The 21,450-nt window shown below is 42.6% G+C and overlaps 1 protein-coding gene across 1 annotated transcript; it reads left to right on the top strand.

Moving 5' to 3' along the window:
• Nucleotides 1–14,927: 14,927 nt before the first annotated feature.
• On the top strand, nucleotides 14,928–19,895 carry LOC137079243 (uncharacterized). Its single transcript, XM_067447198.1, has 2 exons — nucleotides 14,928–16,442; nucleotides 19,769–19,895. Exon 1 carries the CDS (start codon nucleotides 15,321–15,323, stop codon nucleotides 16,176–16,178), a length of 858 nt encoding a protein of 285 aa, XP_067303299.1. The 5' UTR covers nucleotides 14,928–15,320; the 3' UTR covers nucleotides 16,179–16,442; nucleotides 19,769–19,895.
• Nucleotides 19,896–21,450: the final 1,555 nt, after the last annotated feature.

Raw genomic sequence — 21,450 nt, 5'->3', positions numbered from 1 at the left:
GGTGTTCTGGTTGTTGCTAGGTAGTTGCTAGAGTATTGTGTAGTTGGGGTGGTTGCCAGATAAGGTGTCCAGGGTGGTTGCTAGGGAGTTACTGGATTAATATTTATTTATGGTGGTTGCCAGATAAGGTGTTCTGGTTGTTGCTAGGTAGTTGCTAGAGTATTGTGTAGTTGGGGTGGTTGCCAGATAAGGTGTCCAGGGTGGTTGCTAGGGAGTTACTGGATTAATATTTATTTATGGTGGTTGCCAGATAAGGTGTTCTGGTTGTTGCTAGGGTGTTCAATATGGTTGCTAGGGAGTCACTAATATATATGAGGTGGTTGCTAGAGTGTTCTTTCATGGTTACTAGGGTGTTACTTTAGGGTGCTTGTTGAGGTGATCTGGGTGGTTGCTAATTCGGGTCAATCTGATGGCATCGCTAGGATGGTTTGGGTGGTTGCTAAAGTATTTGGTTGGTTTTCAAGGTTATTCCGGGAGGTTTTTAGGGGACACTAGAGTGTTCTGCATGGACTTTTCACTAGACTTTTTGCTTTTCTCGCTAGACTTTTCAGGTGGTTATTATGGTTTTCATGGCGGCTCTTATAGGGTAATTTAGGTCGTTTTTGCTGTAGTCTAAATATGGTTTTTTTTCCTGTTCATTTTTTTTTTTTACAGAGGGCTACCACCTGCAGAAAGAGAAACTAAGTAACCAGAAAAATATCCCATGGCACATAACTTCTACAACAATGTGGATTTGTATACTCAGACTAGCTTTTACCACTTGATGATCTACACACAGTGTCCACAAATCCTCTATTCTTTTATATTTTTCAGTATAGCAAAGGTTATGTTTTTTTATACATCATTATCGGTCTCATGTCACTCTGACATGTTCTCGTGACACACTTGAGAGTCTATACCCAGGCTCAGATTCATCCCTCCATTGTGACACCAATCCCCGGCTTTAACCAATCAGCTAAGATTAACCCCCAGCTCATCCAATCACATAATCAGGCAGGCTGAAGCTACAGCATCCTCAATCCTCCAGCAGGGAAATCACCAGCCTTAATCCTCTACCTCATCTAAAATGAGTTCACACCAGGTTGTGGCAGGAACACTGCACAGAGGATGCTGAGTGATGTGAGGCGGTGGCTTTCTATCAGTATGTGTATTTCCATCTTTGCCATTCTGAAAAGGTTTGACAAGCCCTGAAAAGTAAGAGCTTTTAGCAACACTCTTCTGGCCACATCTCTAGGCTGACTTTTTTTTTCCCCCACCGTCTGAAATTTTAGGATGTTGTCGCAGCCAAACAACATTCAGTTGTTGTTATGCCTAGGTGTGTCTGTTCATTTGTTGTCCAATATTATATGGCAGTATGTTGATTCATCAAGATTTATGATTTAATACTCATTTTAACATCATTAGTTGGTCTATTTTTCCTGGTTTACCTGCAAATTGTTGGTCTACAAATGCTTACAGATATCTTGTAGCATGAGTGATGAGTAAGATGTCTTCACCGTGATACAAATTGGAACATGAGTAATTTAAACCGCTACACCCCTAAGTCCTAACCAAGTACTTTTATTGCTTGTTGCTTCATTACTGCAATTATCCCAACACTGTTTGTCACTTTCAAACATAAAATACATTTATAGCATAGTCGCATTTGGGTCTCATTTAAATAAAGGTTTCCTTCAGCCAAATCAAATGATCTTTTTTTACATGCCCTCATTCTCCTGGGCATTCACTGTTTATTAGCTGCCCGGCTCTATCTGTCCTATTGATCAGTGTCTCTCTTCCTCTCGCACCGCACCATCAGCACTTTCAGCGTATTAAAGACGGGCTCGCTCCACACAGATGGTGTCCTTAAATCCTGGGTCATGTTCCCCTCATTTCAGGGTGAACTTGATAAAGCTAAGCTTCGGTTTGCTTGTTTACGCCCCCATAACGCATCCCAAAGAGACTAGTTAAAATATTATGTGAACCACATTCATCTCCACTTATCACAAATATATATTTAGAATAACAAGTATGGAAAATTGTATATATTTCTATTTTATTTTTAATAATTCAATTTTAAATAAAAAGTGTACACACATTTTAACTAAAACTTATACTAAATGGGGTGATGAATTGAGAAATCAACTTTCCCTTGAGCTTTGAAAGGTTAAAATCTAAAAGGTTATGGTAATATAAGAATCTCCTTTAAGTTTTGGAGCTAAAAAAGTTTTTGTTAGTCAAGAAAACTTTTTTTATTGACACCAGACCCAACAAACAATCGATCTCAGAATATGTCGATCTTTGACATCATTGTGTGGTGAAATGCCACCTCAACATAAGATGAACAACCCCTGATTCTGTAGCCCTGCCCACCGCCTGACATGACAGACCTACATAGATCTAAACCGGATCCAAAAAGCAATAAACATATCGCATATAAGCTCATTCGGATTCCAATATTAGGAATGCATGATTAAACTTTATTTTTAATGAATATCCAGCTCACGTGGGGAAGACATTGCACGTTTGTTCCTTCATTTCTGATCACTGATTCTTTTGTAAACAAGAGACTGGATTCGCAGACAGGATGAGATTACGTGAATGAATGAAGCAACACACTAATATGAGTAAATTTTTTTAAAAAAAGTGATAGTACTGCGTTGATTGCATGTGATTTACAGATCATTTGATATAGGTCTATTGATAGTGTATATGTTTTAACAGAACATACCTTAGCACGCTGTCAAAGTCTGAATAATCCTTTATTAGTAGTGTTGTTGGTTCATTGCTATTCGGGATCAGACACGGACATGTATGGGCCAGGGCTCGTAAAGCCCATTTTCCTGGGGCTATGTGTGTTTTCCAATTGGGCTACCAAAACGTATCACCGGCCTGCCAACGGGCTATCTTAAATAGTGAAATAGCTTTCCTTTCTTGATGCACTTTGTTTACTCCCTTGACTTGGTATTTGAAGAAAAAAGAGAATTGTGGAAGTTTTGTTTATGCTGTCTGCAATGTACTTGGCATCTATGTGTATGTGCGATGCACGGTTCACACTTATATCCACCAAGTGGGTGGGCCAAGTAATACAAAAATAACATTCCAATCAATCGCGAGATAAATTATTGTTCATTAAACAATTCATTCCGGTAAATCAATTCATTCCGGTTACCATTTCTCCGCATGCTTTCAAAACAATTCTGTACAATTTCAAACTATTTAAAAAAAAAGTACTGACAGGTGAGCTGGAGCTCATTAAAAAATGCAAATCTTATCCAATCCTAGCTGTGGGCGTTTACTTCCAAGTCTTTAGTGTGGCACGCCCATCAAAACCAGGGTAGAAAATAGCCTATTACTTATTCATAATGATGTTTTTGAATGTAAAAACCATGTGAACGTCATTAGTTGACCTCAGACAACAGTATAAACAAATAAAAAAGCCAGTTCATGACACCTTGAAAGAAAAATTAATAAACACTATATAGGCATAATCTATAAAAAAATTGCAACTAATAAAAAAATGGCACAAAAATACTAAACTTTAATTAAACTTAAAAAAACACACATTATATATATATATATATATATATATATATATATATATATATATATATATATATATATATATATATATATATGCAGTCACAACATAAATTAATAAAATAATTAATGATCTGTAAAAAATATTGTAGAAATATAAAATGTCCAGTTGATCCATTATTGGCAGGTGTGACAAATTTGGTCAGATTTCAAGCAGCATTTACGACCCCTAAAACCCCTAAACACAAAAACTTAAAGACATTAGCCTATAAGGTAAACGTTAAATAATAAAAAACATTTGATCATCTTATCCTTTGGATCTCTATAGCATTTTTCTCTGTCTTTAAGTTTTTTTTCTCTTTCTGGCTAGCCTTGACCCACATGAGCAGATACAGATAATAAATAATAAATACAGGCTTTTCAGATTCCTGTCATCTTCTGTTTGCTGTCCTCCTACTCCTCCTCTTCCTCCTCCACTGGAAAAAGGGCAGAGTTGTCAGAGGAGTCTAGAACAGACGTTTTCCCCCTTTTTCTTCTTCCCAGCCAGCAGAAACAGACCATGCTCACATGAACAGTATGACATTGTCAGTCTGCAGTATTTTGGATGATAAAAGCTTATGTTTTATCAGATAATTGAGCTGACAAATAAAACCGCTGCCTATTTTACTTTCCAAACATATTCATCTGCAAAATTTCAAACAAGCTATAGAACATTTCCATGATTATTGCAGCGGAATGAATATACAGTTCAATGAATACACGTTGACCTGGTATTGGGCCATATGTTGTATAAATATGATTTGTAATCATATTGTGTAGTGTTGCTTAGTAATTTTTTATTTTATTTGTGGTGATAACGTAATGAAATATGGCAATTTGTGAGGAAATTTTTTGCCCATGCTGTTATACAAAGGAATTATCAACACAAGAAGGAAAAAACATTTAAATATTAATAACAATTAATCAATATGCTTTCTCCTGTCATTTTTTTTGTTGTTGCATTTTTATGTATATTAAAATAACAAACTGTAGTTGTAGTTTGCCTTTTTTTGCCAAATCATTTTGTCAGATGAATAAGTTAACCAACTTTAGTGTTTTGGTCTTCCTTCATTTTTAAAATATAAAAAATCTATAAATTATTTTCCTCATTTAATGGTTTAATCAAACTTGCAGGCTAATTAAAAAACAAATATTCACTCTGGACCTCACTTACATGAAATATCATCACTAATCTGAATATTTGAATGGATTTTATAAGAAAAAAAGCATGTATATTCTACCTGAATTACCTTGAAATACATTTTACAAGAACAGCACAGGTGCCTTTGCGAACCTGAACTGAACCATTTCTTGTACAGCTGCATACTTATTAGTATGATTTGACTCAGAATGGTTTAAAGCACCGACAGGAACAGTCCAATGGCTCTCTGAGCGCTCGGTGCTTCTCTGCCGAGTAAAGCCGAGCTGATTCCTGTGTGATAGTGCTGCTCTAATAAAAACACCATTTCAGGATAAGAATTGAATTTCACACATGGGTGCCCAGACACTACATATGTTTCTTCTTAATAAAGAACAACCACTCGTTCTGCAGAGTATAGGCCTCTGCTGCTCAGGCCTGACTCGTCTCCCTTCTGTGATTATTCTGTTTTATGTGTAGGCTGGAAGTCTTGCATGCATATATATATATATATATATATATATATATATATATATATATATATATATATATATATATATCACTGCTTAAAAGTTTGAGGTCAGTAATAGCAAGAATGCGTTTAATGTCCACCTATTTTATGTGAATTTTGGGATATTGTATTAAAAAAATGCTGGATGGTAATACCAAGACCAAGAGACGCATTCAAAATTCAAAAAATTTGAATACAAAACATATGCGCTCAATTGAGCCAGATCATTTTTTATCTGATAAGAAGACACGGACATACACTATGATGGAAACACATTTACTGAATAAATCCCTCGACGCACAACAAAAAACGTGCTGGTGATGGATGAATAAAAATCTAGCTAGAGAGGACAATCTACTTAGAGTGTAACTAAACGAGCCAATGCACATTGGAAAAACTGCATCAGCTGCTTTTCTCCGCAGCGCGAGCATATAATGAGGAGCAGGTGCAAGGCATCTTTAGGTTTTCGCTGTGGAGCCAAGCTGGTGACCCAGCCACCAAGCGGTGGTACAATAGCTGTGGGGACAGGATGTGGCGTCTCCATTTACTCTTTCAGGGAACGAGGGTTACAAATGTAACCGATACGTTCTCTATCAGTCGATCACGTTCGACTCCACGTCGATGATCGACAAATAGGAATCCCTACCAAAACGCCAGAGCTGCTGCAAAGCCAAAGCTGCTGCGTAAGCCTCCTGATCCCTCCTGCCGTTTCCACTGGAGTAGGAATGCTGCAAAAGCCACATCCTAGCCAGTTGTTGTTGTGTGTATTTCTACTATCCAACACTTCTGGTAGAGTGAAATTGCAACCTGAGCAGCAGGGCATGCCTTGTGCTTGGTATGCCAAGGCGATGTCATCCACTATCCAGTGGGTCACCATCTGGTTAGAGACAGCCTTTCTCTTCTGCTGGCCTCCGTAACAGACAAAATGCTGCTTTGAGGTCCTAAAGCTTTATGTTCTGTCCATGTACAGACGCAGAGCACGGACAGGACAGAGCAAAGCCACGGCTGGGTCTGCCTCCTCCGAGGGCAGCATTAGCAAGTCCACTACCTGGTCCCTGAAGGGAGTGGTATAGGAACCTTGGGCACATAGACGGGCTGGGGTTCCAGAAGCACATGGGCATCACCCGGCCCAAACGCTAGGCACGATTCGTCGACCAAAAATGCCTGCAGGTACCCTTTTGATCGAGGTCAATGCGACCAGCAGCAAAGTCTTCATAGACAGAATCTCAAAATCGACTGACTTCAAAGGCGCGAATGGGACATTCTGAAGCTCTTTATGCACAAATCTTATTGCACAGCATCTCAATCATCTTGAAATGTCTGAGCCAAAGTCTGTCATATGAATTATTTGGTTTAATTCCCTCCAAGAACTGTCTCACATGATTGCATTCCCAAACACCAGCATCCGAATGCAAGATAACATGACAGCGGATAACATGAAGTCATTTATGAGGGAAAAAGAGCCACAGTGGCTTCCTCAACTGCAGCAAATTCCATTTTTATTAGATAAAAAAAAAAAATCCAGGAAGTGATGATTTTGTTCTCTTGAACACATGGAATGGAAATGCTCCTTTGTTCACAAATGTTATTTTGCGAAATTCCAATTTTAATTTCGCAACATTGTATGCAAACATAGTTAATGATAATAAGAAATGTTTATAGTACATACTTTTTTCATCAAATGTTAAATTTTCTTTGCCAATGACAGCTAAACAGGATCAAAAGATGATGCAGGCTTGACTCAAACCTGCCCCCCAATGAACAAAATACTGCTTACTCAATGTGAAAACAGTTCTTAATCATTTAAAAAAAAAAAAAAATCCCTGAAGTGAAAGTGCTGCAATAACCTCCGTCGTAGGACTGTACAACTGTTGTAAAATGCTATCTGAAATGGAATCAGGCCTTTGGATCATCACAAGATGTAACGGTATTTGAATGAACAAATAAAACGACTGAGCAAATGAAAACTCAACAGTGGCTGAATGCCTTTGTAAATATAGATGTATAATAAGGATTGACTGAGAAGAGTGGCGAGGCAACGTCTTTCAGGAGAACCGCAGTAACTGTCTGAACTAATCTTGTGCATTTGCATCATAAGTACGTTTGTAAATAGGTTTATCTGTGAAATCGTATTGCCCTCGTGAAATCTCAAATCATTGTGGCTTATGCAGCACAAACACGCAGAGGAGTGAAAAGACCTCAGATGAGGCAATCAAAGCCAACGCTACTTACACTAACTTTGATTCAAGAAATCTGTAATCTCCAGAGACTCACAAACACAAAACAGCAATATGTTTCCATAGACACGGCAAACCTGAATTACCTGACCTCCTGCGTGAATGGCAGAAAAGTCTCCTTTGAGTCGTTGCAAGACTGTGCTGCAGTCACTATGCATAATGCATGTATGGGTTGTTTGGGATATTTTCTAGTCTCAGATGAACCGTGCGGTGATGGGTGAAGACTTGCTTTCTGATGGGGGACGTGTCTTTGCTCGTAGCCGGCAGAAAGACCCTTGACATGCAGAGTGGACGGCACATTTTTGGACGCTATGGTGACTGCCAGTCAGAATGCTGGCACTTTTTAAAAATAACGTAAATTTTGGGGTCCTAAAATACTTTTATTTGAAACTTTAGAGGAGAAATAATTTGTATTTTGTTGTTTATTATCTACAAATGAATCAACCTAGTTTTTTTTTCAACCTAGTTTTTTCCCAAACTATTTTATTTACATTTTATATTTTCGTTTTTGAGTTGAGCTTTTGAGACAGTTTTAAAAATGAATGAATTAATGTTTATTTGTGGTTATTTTAGTGTTCATATTAGGATGTTCTGGGTGGTTTTTAGGGTATTTTAAGTTTGGTGCTATGTTTTTTCCACCAGTAAATAGAACATTTAGCATTTCTATGTTTTATTTCATCAAGATTTTGACCCTTAAGCGCATACATTAGGTCTTTAGCAATCCGGGACATCATTTAATACCCTCCCCTCATTCAAGTTAGACACCAACCTTCTTGTTTTCGAATACATTTTTTGTAAAAAAAAATAAAATAAAAAAAAGTGTACAGGGTCGCTAGTGACCCAGGGTATGTAAAAGTGTAAGTATTTTTTAGTGTAAGCAATGTCTAAAACACAATGATGTAGTGATGTTTCACTCATAATGACTGCAGGCAGAAAACAAAAGAAACGAAGTGTCATCAGCAAAACTTCAAATGGCTCAGCAATTTACTCAGCAAGTACTGAACCCAATCAAATATTAGTGTCACTGTCACTTAATGGGGGATCTCGTGAAGAAGCAGTGAGTGATCAATATATTGTGTGGGCAGATGAGCTCTGACAACGACATTGGTGATGGTATAAAACATCAGCTCAAATTGAACCCGTCCAAAAGTTTCAAAAGGTAATGTAATGTGCCTTATTTTATATTTATTTTGTAATTGTTATTAAAACATCAAGAGAGTTTTATACTATAAGCATTACGGTAGCTACAGAAGCATCCGTGTTAGATACAGATCCGGGTCGCTAAAGCATTCGTGCGTTTAAGGATTAAACTGTTTTGAAGCCTGTTCCCATATAGTTCCAACAATTGCAAACATAAGCAGCTCATACAATACTCAGTTTGACGTCTTGAGCTTTAAAGGTTAAACTTTTCTTTTCACTTACCATTTGTTCTGGAAAAAAAAAATCTGTTCATTATTTAAGTTTCAGGCCTTATTTTTTGTGCCAAGAAAAGTGTCTGCTAATGAACTGTGGCGGTGTTGTTTCTGCTCTTTCTATCTCTCTCCATCTCTGTCTCTCTTGGGGAACTCTGGGAGTACATAAACCTGCGCCGTGGCGAGAGCCAACAATTGTGAAATCACAGTTCATGATTGCACAGTTCAGAACTCCGTGCACAGCCGTGGAATCAAAGCTTAAATGAATCACTCTACGCTCATTCATTCAAATTTGGGCTCTGCGCATCTGAAGTCTTTCTTTTCGGGGCGAGCCTTTGTTTGTATCAGGCTTGTGCCAGACAGTGGCAAGATTTGGTTTAATTTCTGTGATGTGGACTTGATTAGGAGCAGTTCTCTCTTTTTTCGACTTATTTTCTTTCCAGCAATTGCATTCCAATTAATAACACCCAACGAGGCATTGCTTGCGAATGAGAAATGCATTTGATTGCCTTGCCATTCACCATTTAGGAAACCTTCTATGGTTATCAATGTTTTTGTCTCAAAATAACTTTAAATGCTCTTTAAATCTGTCATTGATTGACTAATATTTTTTTTTCATTCAAAACTACTACAACTGGGAAAGAAACTAACCCACTCAGGATTTAGTAAATCCATTCTAACCCATTTTAAAAGAATATACTTTTACTTAGCCTAATGTTGATGGGAAGCATATTCTTAGCTAACAAGGAGCATTCTCAAGAACGTTGAGGCAAGGTTCTCTCAAAGTTATGAACAAACGCTCTACCAATAATATTGTTCATTCAAAGTTGCTAGCATAAAAATATTATTCATGGATTATGGAATTATTTTTGATGTTTAGAATGACTTTTCTTTTAAATGTTACCACATATCATTTTGGTGGTTTGTTTCACAACTTTTTTCTTTTGTCAAAAATAAACGTGGTTCAGATAACATAATATTTGTATATCTCCTTAATTGTATTAACTCATTAATGCATCTAGGTAACTTACTTTAAGTTATCCCAACAATTTTTTTTACAGAACGTTCAGAGAACATTAAAAAGTAACATTCCTATAATGCTTGCCCAATTAAAAAAATGGAAGGTTCCCTTAACGCAGTGGTTCTCAAACCTGTGGGGGTGCACTGGTGGGGAGGGGGTGAACCCTATAGGGCAGGTTTGAGAACCGCTGCCTTAACGTTCCAATAACTAAGAAAAAAAACACTTTAAAACATTAAAAAACCTGGACGTTTTATGTCATAACGTTAGCAAAACATTCTTTTTTTGCCTGAGTGAAAAAAAAGCTTGAGTGTTCTTTGCTGTAAATTGACACTTCTAATGTAAAAGTCCTTTATTTACGCTATTATTTTTCTCACTATTCCTGCTCTTCACTGTGATAGGTTCGAGGGGAGGTGAAGGCAGCTTGAGGAGGTCGAGTGAGGCTAACACGGGGAGAAGTGAAGCGAAATGCTAACAGACACAGGCCAATGCTCTTCCCCTCTGGCAGGACAACTCTCCATAACCCTACACAGACACCACTGCATCCCCCAGCACCACCAGACTGAAACACCACGCTCATCCACGCAGACTCTTTGTGGGCGTTCGCTCATGTTAGTCATTGTGAACACAAACCTTAACGGCCTTTGTCGCTGTAACCTTGCCCCGCTCTGTCCTTGTAAAATGGAAGAAAGGAGAAGGAAATATAAGGTGTTGAGTGGGAGGATGTCAGAGAGAGAGAGAGAGAGAGAGAGAGAGAGAGAGAGAGAGAGAGAGAGAGAGAGAGAGAGAGAGAGAGAGAGAGTAAAATGAAAGTGGGCGTGAAGAGTGTGCACTATAAAATAAAATAAAAGATGAGGAGAAGCGGTTAATGGCCAGCCGATAATAAATAAAGTGCACGTCAGATCACCAGTAAAAAGAGGGAAAAGATGAAGAGAGCGGAAGGGGGAGGACCAGGAAGAGATGCACTGTGACTAGGAAAAGGTAAGGAACAGTATTCTTTGGTCTCATTACGTTTTTAAAACATTTAATGCTCAAAATCTTGTTTTGCCATGATATATATTATATCATGTCATAATTTTGACAAACTGTTGAATTATTGTTTGCAATTGCAATTAATGCAATTGTCCATTATGTGTGTTGTGTAAAATGACTTCAAATCGTGAACACATCCAGGAAGTGTCTTCATTTGGACGCTTTCTACAGCATGATGGAAAGGCAAGTGAGTGATCTAATCCCATTTTCTATATTTTTACAAATCTTGTTGTATTTACTCAAGCGGCAACCTCCCGCGATCTCTCTTGAAGCCAATACGGAAGTAATGTAAACTGCAATTCCTCAACTGGCCACTAGGGACAGGCTCCAGAAGGGAGCAGAATCTCATTGAGCCCCATGTTAAAATTCTCAACTTTAAAGCAGAAAAAAACATGTTTACAGCCTGGTACAAATTGTGGTTTTGGCTTATAATGCTAATTTTGATCTTCATGACAACTCTGAGGGGGGTGAATTTTTTTTATTCACTCATTTGTTTATGTTATATAAAGCCTTAAAGTTCTGCATAACTAAGGGCGTAGTTACAAGTGGATAGCCATTTATCTGCCGTCTATAGTTATTGCGTCACCTCAGCTCCGTGCACATCCCGCCTTTTTGCCCATTTTCTGTTATCCGGGAGTGACACGCGTTGACTCGCTCACAAGATGGCGACGGCCAGCTCGACCATACTTTAAGCTTCAGAACGGCTTATCGGAATCCCATGGGTGACGTCACGGACACTACGTCCATATTTTTTTACAGTCTATGTATTTACTGCATTTGTCAAACTATTCAATTCGGTTACCAAAGGCTTTGAAAGAAAAATTTAATAAAACTATTATTATTTGTATTATTATTATTATTATTATTATTATTATGTAATTACAAGCAACTATTTGGTAGCTGGCCCCTACTGAGTTTTATTTTTTTAAATAATTGTATTGATTTAATGTTTATTGCCAAAAACAACACAAATTTAATGGACTGCATTTATATAGCGCTTAAATTAGAGTTTAAAGTTTAGTGGCAGGGTTGCAAAAAATCATGATTTCCCTTTGAACCGTTCATACAGTATATAACATTTGTAGTTTAAAATTACCACTTGTGAAAAATAAAAAAAGTATTTTCAGGCCCAATTTTGTCCCCATCCATGGAAGGTGCATTTTTAACTTAAATGTTAAGCGACTAACAACTGAGGAATACAGGAAGCAATCCATCATGAAGAGGCGAATAATCACAAAAAGTGCCTGAAATACTAAGTTTGGGACATTGCTTATATAGCATAAGCTAGAATAGGAATGGAATAGAGGAAAAATGGTGGGAATTGTTAATTTTTTTAAGGTTAAGTGCTCATGGAAGAAATGAGTTTCAGCTGTTTTGAATGTTGTCAGTGATTCAGCATTCCGGATGGAGGTTGGGAGATCGTTCCACCAGCAAGGAACAGTGAACGAAAAATGTTCTGGGGAGTCTTGTAAGTAGAAGAGACAAAATGTGAAAGAGAGAAGGTCTGCTGAATAAGGGAAGATGAATTACAGGAATGTGCACGATGGCGCGGCTCGTTTAGGAGCTGATGTGTCGGGAAACGGAGGATGGGTGTTAATAAGAAGCCTTATGTGGCTTTCTGCGAACTGAAATGCTTCACAGGCTGTGGGAACAGAAGAGAGAAAGAGAGAAAGACAACACAACAGGAGCGAGGGTGCCTGTTCTCTGCTGAGTCATCCAGGCACAAGTTAAAAACACATGAAAGACAATGAAACATAAGTTAAGTATAGTTTATTGAGCTCTTTCCAAAACAACAGTGGGTCATCATGACCAAAAAAAAAATGAGTCTCTGTTCATAACCCTATTAGAACAAGCATGAAAGGATGAAACCATGCTAAATTTAAATAATAAAAAATTCAACCCTTTATTACAGCAAAGTAGGTTACTTTAAATAGTTTTTAAAAGTAGGTTACTTTATTATAGTAATAGAAAGGAGAAGAAAGCATGTTTTTATCAACATGCTTTCTACTCCTATTACTTTATACATGTGCAAAGTAAAATATGGATTCTGAAGCAAAACCAGTTGAGAACCGGTAATATTATATCCATCACCACTTTAACATATCACTAAGGCATGCAGGGAAAATGATGTTAAAATAATAATGTTCTATATTGCCAAATAGCTACTGAGGCACCCACTTTTCCTATCCAATCCAATCTGATGGATAAAATCCAATGAAGGATTGTTATTTTATTTAATATTCAGATTCACTCTAAAACACTTTGCATTATACATGTAAAATGGTTTGAAGCTCAGTGTTTGAGCTTCATTAGTCCTTTAATCTGGAACAGTGAATTAGTGACAAAATCTGAATTAATTTCCTCTGCACTCTCATGTCTGAAATACCTCGAATGCTCACTGATCTTTTGATTTTAGTGTCTGAAGCTGCTGTTCCTTCCACTGCTCAAAAACAACCTTGAGATATGTAGTACTGAGGCAACATGCCGGACTTCACACACAGTGAAGGGAGAGAACATTGCTCTGTCACATTGGGAATGCTGTGTGGCTCTAGCTATGAATTCATTAATTCTCTCTGTCAGAAAAGACCAAATGTCCTGCAGATCTCAGAGATCCCACAATGGATTACAGCACAAAGAGCTTTTATAATTAAATCACTTTTGTAAATTAGCTTTTAAAAGTTATTAACCAGACAATTACACTTGAAGATTTAATTTTTAAATTAGAAGTAAAGAGAGTTTAATGTCTGAAATACATTTTGGTAAAGTTATCTATCTATCTATCTATCTATCTATCTATCTATCTATCTATCTATCTATCTATCTATCTATCTATCTATCTATCTATCTATCTATCTATCTATCTATCTATCTATCCATCCGTCCGTCCGTCCGTCCGTCCGTCCGTCCGTCCGTCCGTCCGTCCGTCCGTCCGTCCGTCCGTCCGTCCGTCCGTCCGTCCGTCCGTCCGTCAGTCCGTCAGTCTGTCTGTCTCTGTCTATATATCGGTCCGTCCGTCCGTCCGTTCGTATTGGTTCATAAACATCACTAGATTTTGTTGATTGTTTCTTGAAAAAAAAAAAAAAAAAAACTTGTAGTAAGCAAAATAAAGTTAACTTAAGCTATAGCTATTATCAAATTTGTTTTGATATCTCAAGTTAATCCATCTTATTTTTAAAGAAGAAACATGAGACAAAAAATTCTGATTATTAAAACAATATATATATTTTTTAAATCCCAGGCTTCTCCAATGGGATTGTCCTTGTAATGAAAGTCGCTTTGAAAAAAAAGTCTTCTAAATTGATGACTTACCATTTCACAACAGTTTGTTTTTGTCCACTCAGTTTCTCACAGTGTCAATAACTAACACCTCAATTGCTTCTTTCGCAACTGTCCTATTCTTATCAGCAGATACATGATGAGCCATCCGTTTTTCCCCATCATCCCACTCTGTCTGTCATCCCACCTCTCTCCCCCCACAACCTTGACAGGCTATAATCCCCATATTTCGTCTGAGCATATCACTTCTGCTACATTTGGTTGGGCTAATGCCCCGCTGCGGGGTCTCATGTGAGGGCTGAGAGAGGAGCGGGCCCCTCTCCGGCCGTTTACATAGAGCGGCGACTGCCATTACGCCATCACTTTGCATTTAGATAACTGCCGGCGCACCTAGTAAATCAGGCCGTGCGCATCCATGTCACTCTTCCCAGCTGTAGGGGGCTGAGGAGAGGGAGGGGGTGTCGCCACCACACTGAAGCCCTCCATCAAATCAGCATCTACCATAGATCCACTCCTCAGTTTCTCTGTTAGAGTACACATCTGAGATATGGATAGGCCAGTTAAGTTAAGGCAGAGATTGCAGTCATGCACATGCAAACTGAAATTCACAGCATCTTGAGATCTGCTGTTATGTGTTTTTTTATGGTGAAAATTCGGTTGCTCTTTCATAACTCAGTAAACTTAATAGGATTCTATAGGTTTCATTTAAATACCAATGTGGCAAGGGGGGCGTGGTTCAGCGAGGTCTGCAGCGGGAGAGAGAGCCGCGGGACAAGCGGTACGTGAGTGGGTTGGAAGCAGATTAATAACACCTGTCTCTTGTTCTAGTAATGAGCGCGGAGAGGGGATAAAACAGCAGTGGAACCGGAGATCGAGGAGAGAGAGAACCCGGACGGTTGATGCGAACCCCCATGTTCAGAGACTGAGAAACCGGAACCCGGAAGTGCCGACCCGGAAGTGATCGAGAGATCGTGTTATGAGATTTCACACTTGACTGTGTGTGTTGACAAGTTTATTAAGAAAATAAAGAGCAAGCATCAACCGTCCAGCCGACCCCTTGTCCTCTTCCTTCCTCCTTATATCGAACTTTACTACAGTGGTGCCGAAACCCGGGAGGAAGTAGGACCGCGCCGCCGCCATGACTACTCCAACGCCCTCCGCCACGCCGTTTGCGGACATTATCACCTCTCTCGCGGCCCTCCACCAGGAACAACATCAGTCCATGCTGGAGCTGCGGGCGGACCAGGAGCGCCGATTCGAGGCCATCGTCCGCGGCCAGCAAGAGGACCGCGAGAGGTTCCGGAGCTGGATAGACCGGGAGGTTCGCACCGAAGCCGCCGGGCTCGCCAGCGCACCGGTCCACGTGCCCCTACACAAGATGGGGCCACAAGACGATCCCGAGGCCTTCATTGACCTGTTTCAAAAAGCGGCGGAGGCCTGCGGGTGGCCCCGGGCACAGTGGCCGGTGCGCCTTATTCCACTGCTCACCGGAGAAGCCCAGGCGGCCGCCCAACAACTGCCGGTGGCGAACCTCCTGGATTACGAAGATCTGAAGAGGGCCATCATCCAGCGGGTCGGTCGGACCCCCGAACAGCACCGTCAGCGTTTCCGCTCGCTGGAGTGGGGGGAGACCGGCCGGCCCTTCGCGATGGCCCACCAGCTCCGGGACGCCTGCCGCAAATGGCTATTGGCCGGTGGAAGCGACGTGGACCACATCGTCGATCTGGTGGTACTGGAGCAGTTCATCGCTCGGCTACCCAAGAAGACCGCCGAGTGGGTCCAGTGCCACCGGCCCACGTCGCTGACGACGGCCATCAACCTGGCGGAGGACCATCTGGTGGCGTGCCCAGGGGTCGGCGAACCCCGACTAACCTCTCCCTCTCTCTCTCCCCCCTCTGTCTCTCCTTCTCACCCTGTCCCTCTCCCTAGGTCCCGCCCTCCAGGGCCCCCTCGCATTCCCCCCAGAGGTCGGGGTGGAATGGGCCCAGGGCAGTAAGGGAGTTCGAGGGCCCCGCCCAGGGGGGCGGGGCTGCTGGGGTCGGGCGGGGATAACGGTTCCGGTTCCACCCCCCCTCCGCGCTCATATTCCAACCCACTCCCCGCCGCAGGGGCGGCGGGCAGGCCTGGGCTGGCCTGCTGGCGGTGCGGCGACCCGGACCATTTTGTGGACCGATGTCCAATGATGGACATCGGGACAATGATCCGGGTCCCGGACGTTCAGCGGACCACCCCTGATCAAGCAGGAGAGTACCAAGTTCCTGTGAGTATCAAGGGGGGTACATATCAGGCCTTGGTGGATTCAGGCTGTAACCAAACCTCGATCCATCAAAGCCTGATGCAGCCTGGGGCATTGGATACAAGCCGCATGGTTAAGGTGCGGTGTGTGCACGGGGATGTGGTGGAATATCCGGTTGTCCCAGTCACGATACAGTTTAGGGGAGAAAATCATAGTGTTGAGGTGGCGGTTAGTCCCCACCTCCGGCATCCGCTAATTCTGGGGACAAATTGGCCCGCCTTTCCGGCGTTATTGGGGTCGATATGCGCGGATGCCGCTTGGGGGAACAAGGCTAGGAACGGGGCGGTGCGAGTGCAGGTTGGTGAGACTGATACGGGACCCTCGGGAACTGCTTCAGAGGAACCGAGCGGGGTCGAGAGACTGATTCTCTCGGACCGCGATGACTTCCCTCTGGAGCAGTCTCAAGACGATACCCTCAAACATGCTTTCCACCAGGTCCGCACGATCGACGGTCAGTCCCTTCAACCCGCCTTGCCCGTCACGTATCCTTATTTTGCCATAATTAAGGATAGGTTGTATCGAGTGACCCAAGACGCTCAGACAAAAGTGGATACAACCCAGTTGTTAGTACCAAAGAGCCGCTGGGAAATGCTTTTCCAGGCGGCTCACTCTAACCCTATGGCGGGCCACCTGGGACAGGCGGCCACGCTAAATCGTTTAATGACCCGATTTTTTTGGCCAGGCATTCACGACAATGTGCGCAGGTGGTGCGCGTCTTGTCCTGAATGTCAGTTGGTGAATCCCCTGGCCTCCCCAAAAGCGCCATTGCGCCCCCTTCCATTAATGCAGGTCCCCTTCGAGAGAATTGCGATGGACCTCATCGGGCCATTAGAGCGATCCGCACGCGGACATCGTTTTGCGCTAGTTATCGTGGACTACGCAACACGATATCCGGAAGCAGTGGCTCTCCGCAACATCTCGGCGAAGAGTGTTGCGGACGCACTGTTTCGGCTAATCTCCCGAGTGGGGATTCCGAAGGAAATCCTCACTGATCAAGGCACGGCGTTTATGTCACGCACGTTAAGCGAATTATACGGGTTATTGGGCATCAAATCGATTCGGACAAGCGTCTATCACCCACAAACAGACGGCTTGGTCGAACGATTTAATCGCACTCTTAAATCCATGATCCGTAAATTCGTACAGGAAGACGCCAAAAATTGGGATCGGTGGTTAGAACCCCTCTTATTCGCTGTGCGAGAGGTCCCGCAAGCCTCCACGGGGTTTTCCCCCTTCGAGCTTCTCTACGGACGACAGCCCCGGGGGGTGCTGGACGTCCTACGAGAAACTTGGGAGGAGGGGCCTTCTTTGGCCAAAAACGAAATTCAATATGTGCTGGACTTGCGAACAAAACTCCACACGTTGGGGCGGCTATCTAGGGAGAATTTGTTACAAGCCCAGGACCGCCAAAGCCGGTCGTATAACAGGGGTACGAGACTACGCAAATTCACACCGGGAGAGAAAGTGCTTGTATTACTCCCGACATCGAGCTCTAAATTAATGTCGAAATGGCAGGGGCCGTTTGAGGTCGCTCGACAGGTTGGAGACCTCGATTATGAAGTGATACGGTCCGATAGGAACGGAGCACGGCAAATATATCACCTCAATCTCCTGAAGAAATGGAATGAGGTCGAATCAGTGTTGTTGGCGACAGTGATCGGGGGAGAGGATGATCTCGGGCCAGAGGCGAGCATCAAAGCACAATCGGTCGCACTGGCCCCTGGGGGAGATCACCTCTCACCGTCCCAACTCACTGATCTCTCAAAACTACAGGCGGAATTCGCCGACGTGTTCTCGCCCCTACCGGGACGTACCGACTTAATTCAGCACCATATCGAGACCGAGCCGGGCGTGGTAGTTCGCAGCCGGCCGTATCGTTTACCTGAACACAAAAAAAAAGTAGTTCAGGAAGAATTAGGGGCAATGCTCGATATGGGAGTAATAGAGGAGTCCAACAGTGACTGGGCGAGCCCGATCGTTTTGGTCCCTAAAACCGACGGCTCGGTCAGGTTCTGTGTGGACTACCGCAAGGTGAACGCAGTGTCGAAATTCGACGCGTATCCAATGCCGCGGGTTGACGAGTTGCTTGATCGGCTGGGCACGGCTCGATTTTATTCGACATTGGACTTAACGAAGGGCTATTAGCAGATCCCCTTGTCTCCATTGTCCAAAGAAAAAACAGCCTTCACCACGCCGTTCGGATTGCACCAATTCGTCACGCTTCCCTTCGGTTTGTTCGGGGCACCCGCTACCTTTCAGCGCCTCATGGACAGGATTTTGCGTCCCCATGCCGCATATGCTGCTGCCTACCTGGACGACATCGTGATTTACAGTCACGATTGGCAGCGGCATATGCAGCATGTCCGGGCGGTCTTGAGGTCGTTGAGGGGAGCGGGGCTCACGGCCAACCCGAAGAAGTGTGCAATTGGGCGGGTGGAGGTAAGGTATCTGGGCTTCCACTTGGGTCATGGGCAGGTGCGTCCCCAAATTGACAAGACCGCCGCAATTGCGACCTGCCCGAGGCCCAAGACCAAAAAGGAGGTAAGGCAGTTCTTGGGGCTGGCGGGATATTATAGACGGTTTATACCAAATTATTCGGACCTCACCAGCCCCCTGACTGACCTTACTAAAAAGGGGCTACCAGATACGGTCCAATGGACGGAGCCGTGCCAGCAGGCCTTCACCCGAGTTAAGGCTGCTCTATGTGGCGGGCCGCTTTTACACTCCCCTGACTTTTCTCTCCCTTTTCTGTTGCAGACTGACGCGTCGGACAGGGGGCTGGGCGCAGTCCTGGCCCAGGAGGTGGAGGGGGGAGAGCGGCCGGTGCTGTACATTAGCCGTAAGCTCTCGAAGAGAGAGGCTAAGTACAGCACCATCGAAAAAGAGTGCCTTGCCATCAGGTGGGCCGTTCTCACCCTCCGCTATTACCTTCTGGGGCGGGAGTTCACCCTCTGTTCGGACCACGCTCCTCTCCAGTGGCTCCACCGCATGAAGGATACCAACGCGCGGATCACCCGTTGGTATCTAGCTCTTCAGCCTTTTAAGTTCCAGGTGGTCCACAGGCCGGGTGCTCAGATGGCTGTGGCCGACTTCCTCTCCAGAAATGGTGGGGGGGGGGGGGGGGGGGGGGGGGCTGCAGGCCGGACGGCTCCCCGGCCTGAGTCGGGCGGTGGGGGTATGTGGCAAGGGGGGCGTGGTTCAGCGAGGTCTGCAGCGGGAGAGAGAGCCGCGGGACAAGCGGTACGTGAGTGGGTTGGAAGCAGATTAATAACACCTGTCTCTTGTTCTAGTAATGAGCGCGGAGAGGGGATAAAACAGCAGTGGAACCGGAGATCGAGGAGAGAGAGAACCCGGACGGTTGATGCGAACCCCCATGTTCAGAGACTGAGAAACCGGAACCCGGAAGTGCCGACCCGGAAGTGATCGAGAGATCGTGTTATGAGATTTCACACTTGACTGTGTGTGTTGACAAGTTTATTAAGAAAATAAAGAGCAAGCATCAACCGTCCAGCCGACCCCTTGTCCTCTTCCTTCCTCCTTATATCGAACTTTACTACAACCAATATTATACAAGAAGTTTCTCATAATTCATTAAAATAAATTCAAATGAGAAAAATGTTAACATATAGCATAAGTGTAAAAGAAATACAATTAATGTGGATTGCATAAACAGATAATTTAGACATTTAAAAAGTACATAATGAAATCCATCTGGGTAAATCGGTGCACAGTTTGACACTGTTGACATCTGAAACTCTATGAGAGACGCATATGAGATTACTGGGGTCTTGTTTTTCTCAGGAGAAACTGAATCAGAAATGTTTGAGTTCATATCGAAATCCATCTTGGGATATTTGAGAGTACAGTTTCAGGCATTACGATCTTTTCTGAACCTCTATAGCAGTGGTTGCCAACTTGGGGTCCGGAGTCCGGTGCGGGATCTTATATGCTTTGAGGTCAAATATGGATACGAAGAACCTTTTCTGAGGGGCTCAGGTTTTCTTATATGTAAGGAGGAGGAGGATGTAAGGGGGGTTTGGAGGTGGTTGCTTCGAGGACAAAAGGTTGGGAACCACTGCTCTATAGGAAACACATGGGAGATTGCCAGGGTTTTTCAGGAGAAATATCTGAGAAGCAATGATGAGAAACATTAATATTGAAAACTGTCTTGGAACTGGGAATTCTGAAATGTGAGTCTTTGTTATTATAAAACTATTCCTCAGACTGGTTTCATAATAACAAAGACTCACATTTCAGAATTTTCCTTCCATTTATTCTTATATCTGTCTAGGGAAAATAATTGAGATCTCATCTGTGATTGTCCAATGAAGAAGTCTACATGATGCAGACCCTCAGTTGAGCCACTCCAGGTTTACAACCCATTTCCAAAATAAATAAATAAATGGGACACTGCACAAATTGTGAATAAAAACAGAATGCAATAACGTGGAAGTTTTAAATTTTAATATTTTATTCAGAATACAACATAATGACACATCAAATGTTTAAACTGAAAAAATGTATACTTTTAAGGGAAAAATAAGTTGATTTTCAATTGAATGGCATCAACACATCTTAAAAAAGTTGGGACAAGGCCATGTTTACCACTGTGTGGCATTCCCTCTTCTTTTTATAACAGTCTGCAAACGTTTGGGGGCTGAGGAGACAAGTTGCTCACGTTTAGGAATAGGAATGTTGTCCCATTCTTGTCTAATACAGGCTTCTAGTTGCTCAACTGTCGTAGGTCTTCTTTGTCGCATCTTCCTCTTTATGATGTGCCAAATGTTTTCTATGGATGAAAGATCTGGACTGCAAGCTGGCCATTTCAATACCCGGATCCTTCTTCCACGCAGCCATGATGTTGTAATTGATGCAGTATGTGGTCTGGCATTGTCATGTTGGAAAATGCAATGCTCTTTCCCTGAAAGAAACGACATCTGGATGGGAACATATGTTGTTCTAGAACTTGGAT

The sequence above is a fragment of the Pseudorasbora parva genome, chromosome 6 (genome assembly GCF_024679245.1).
Source record: "Pseudorasbora parva isolate DD20220531a chromosome 6, ASM2467924v1, whole genome shotgun sequence".
NCBI lineage: Eukaryota > Metazoa > Chordata > Actinopteri > Cypriniformes > Gobionidae > Pseudorasbora > Pseudorasbora parva.
This window is presented reverse-complemented; position numbering and strand designations above follow the sequence as displayed.

Bases quoted from the DNA above. Each gene is read 5' to 3' on its own strand.
- LOC137079243 (XM_067447198.1), top strand. From the start codon at position 15,321: ATGACTACTCCAACGCCCTCCGCCACGCCGTTTGCGGACATTATCACC.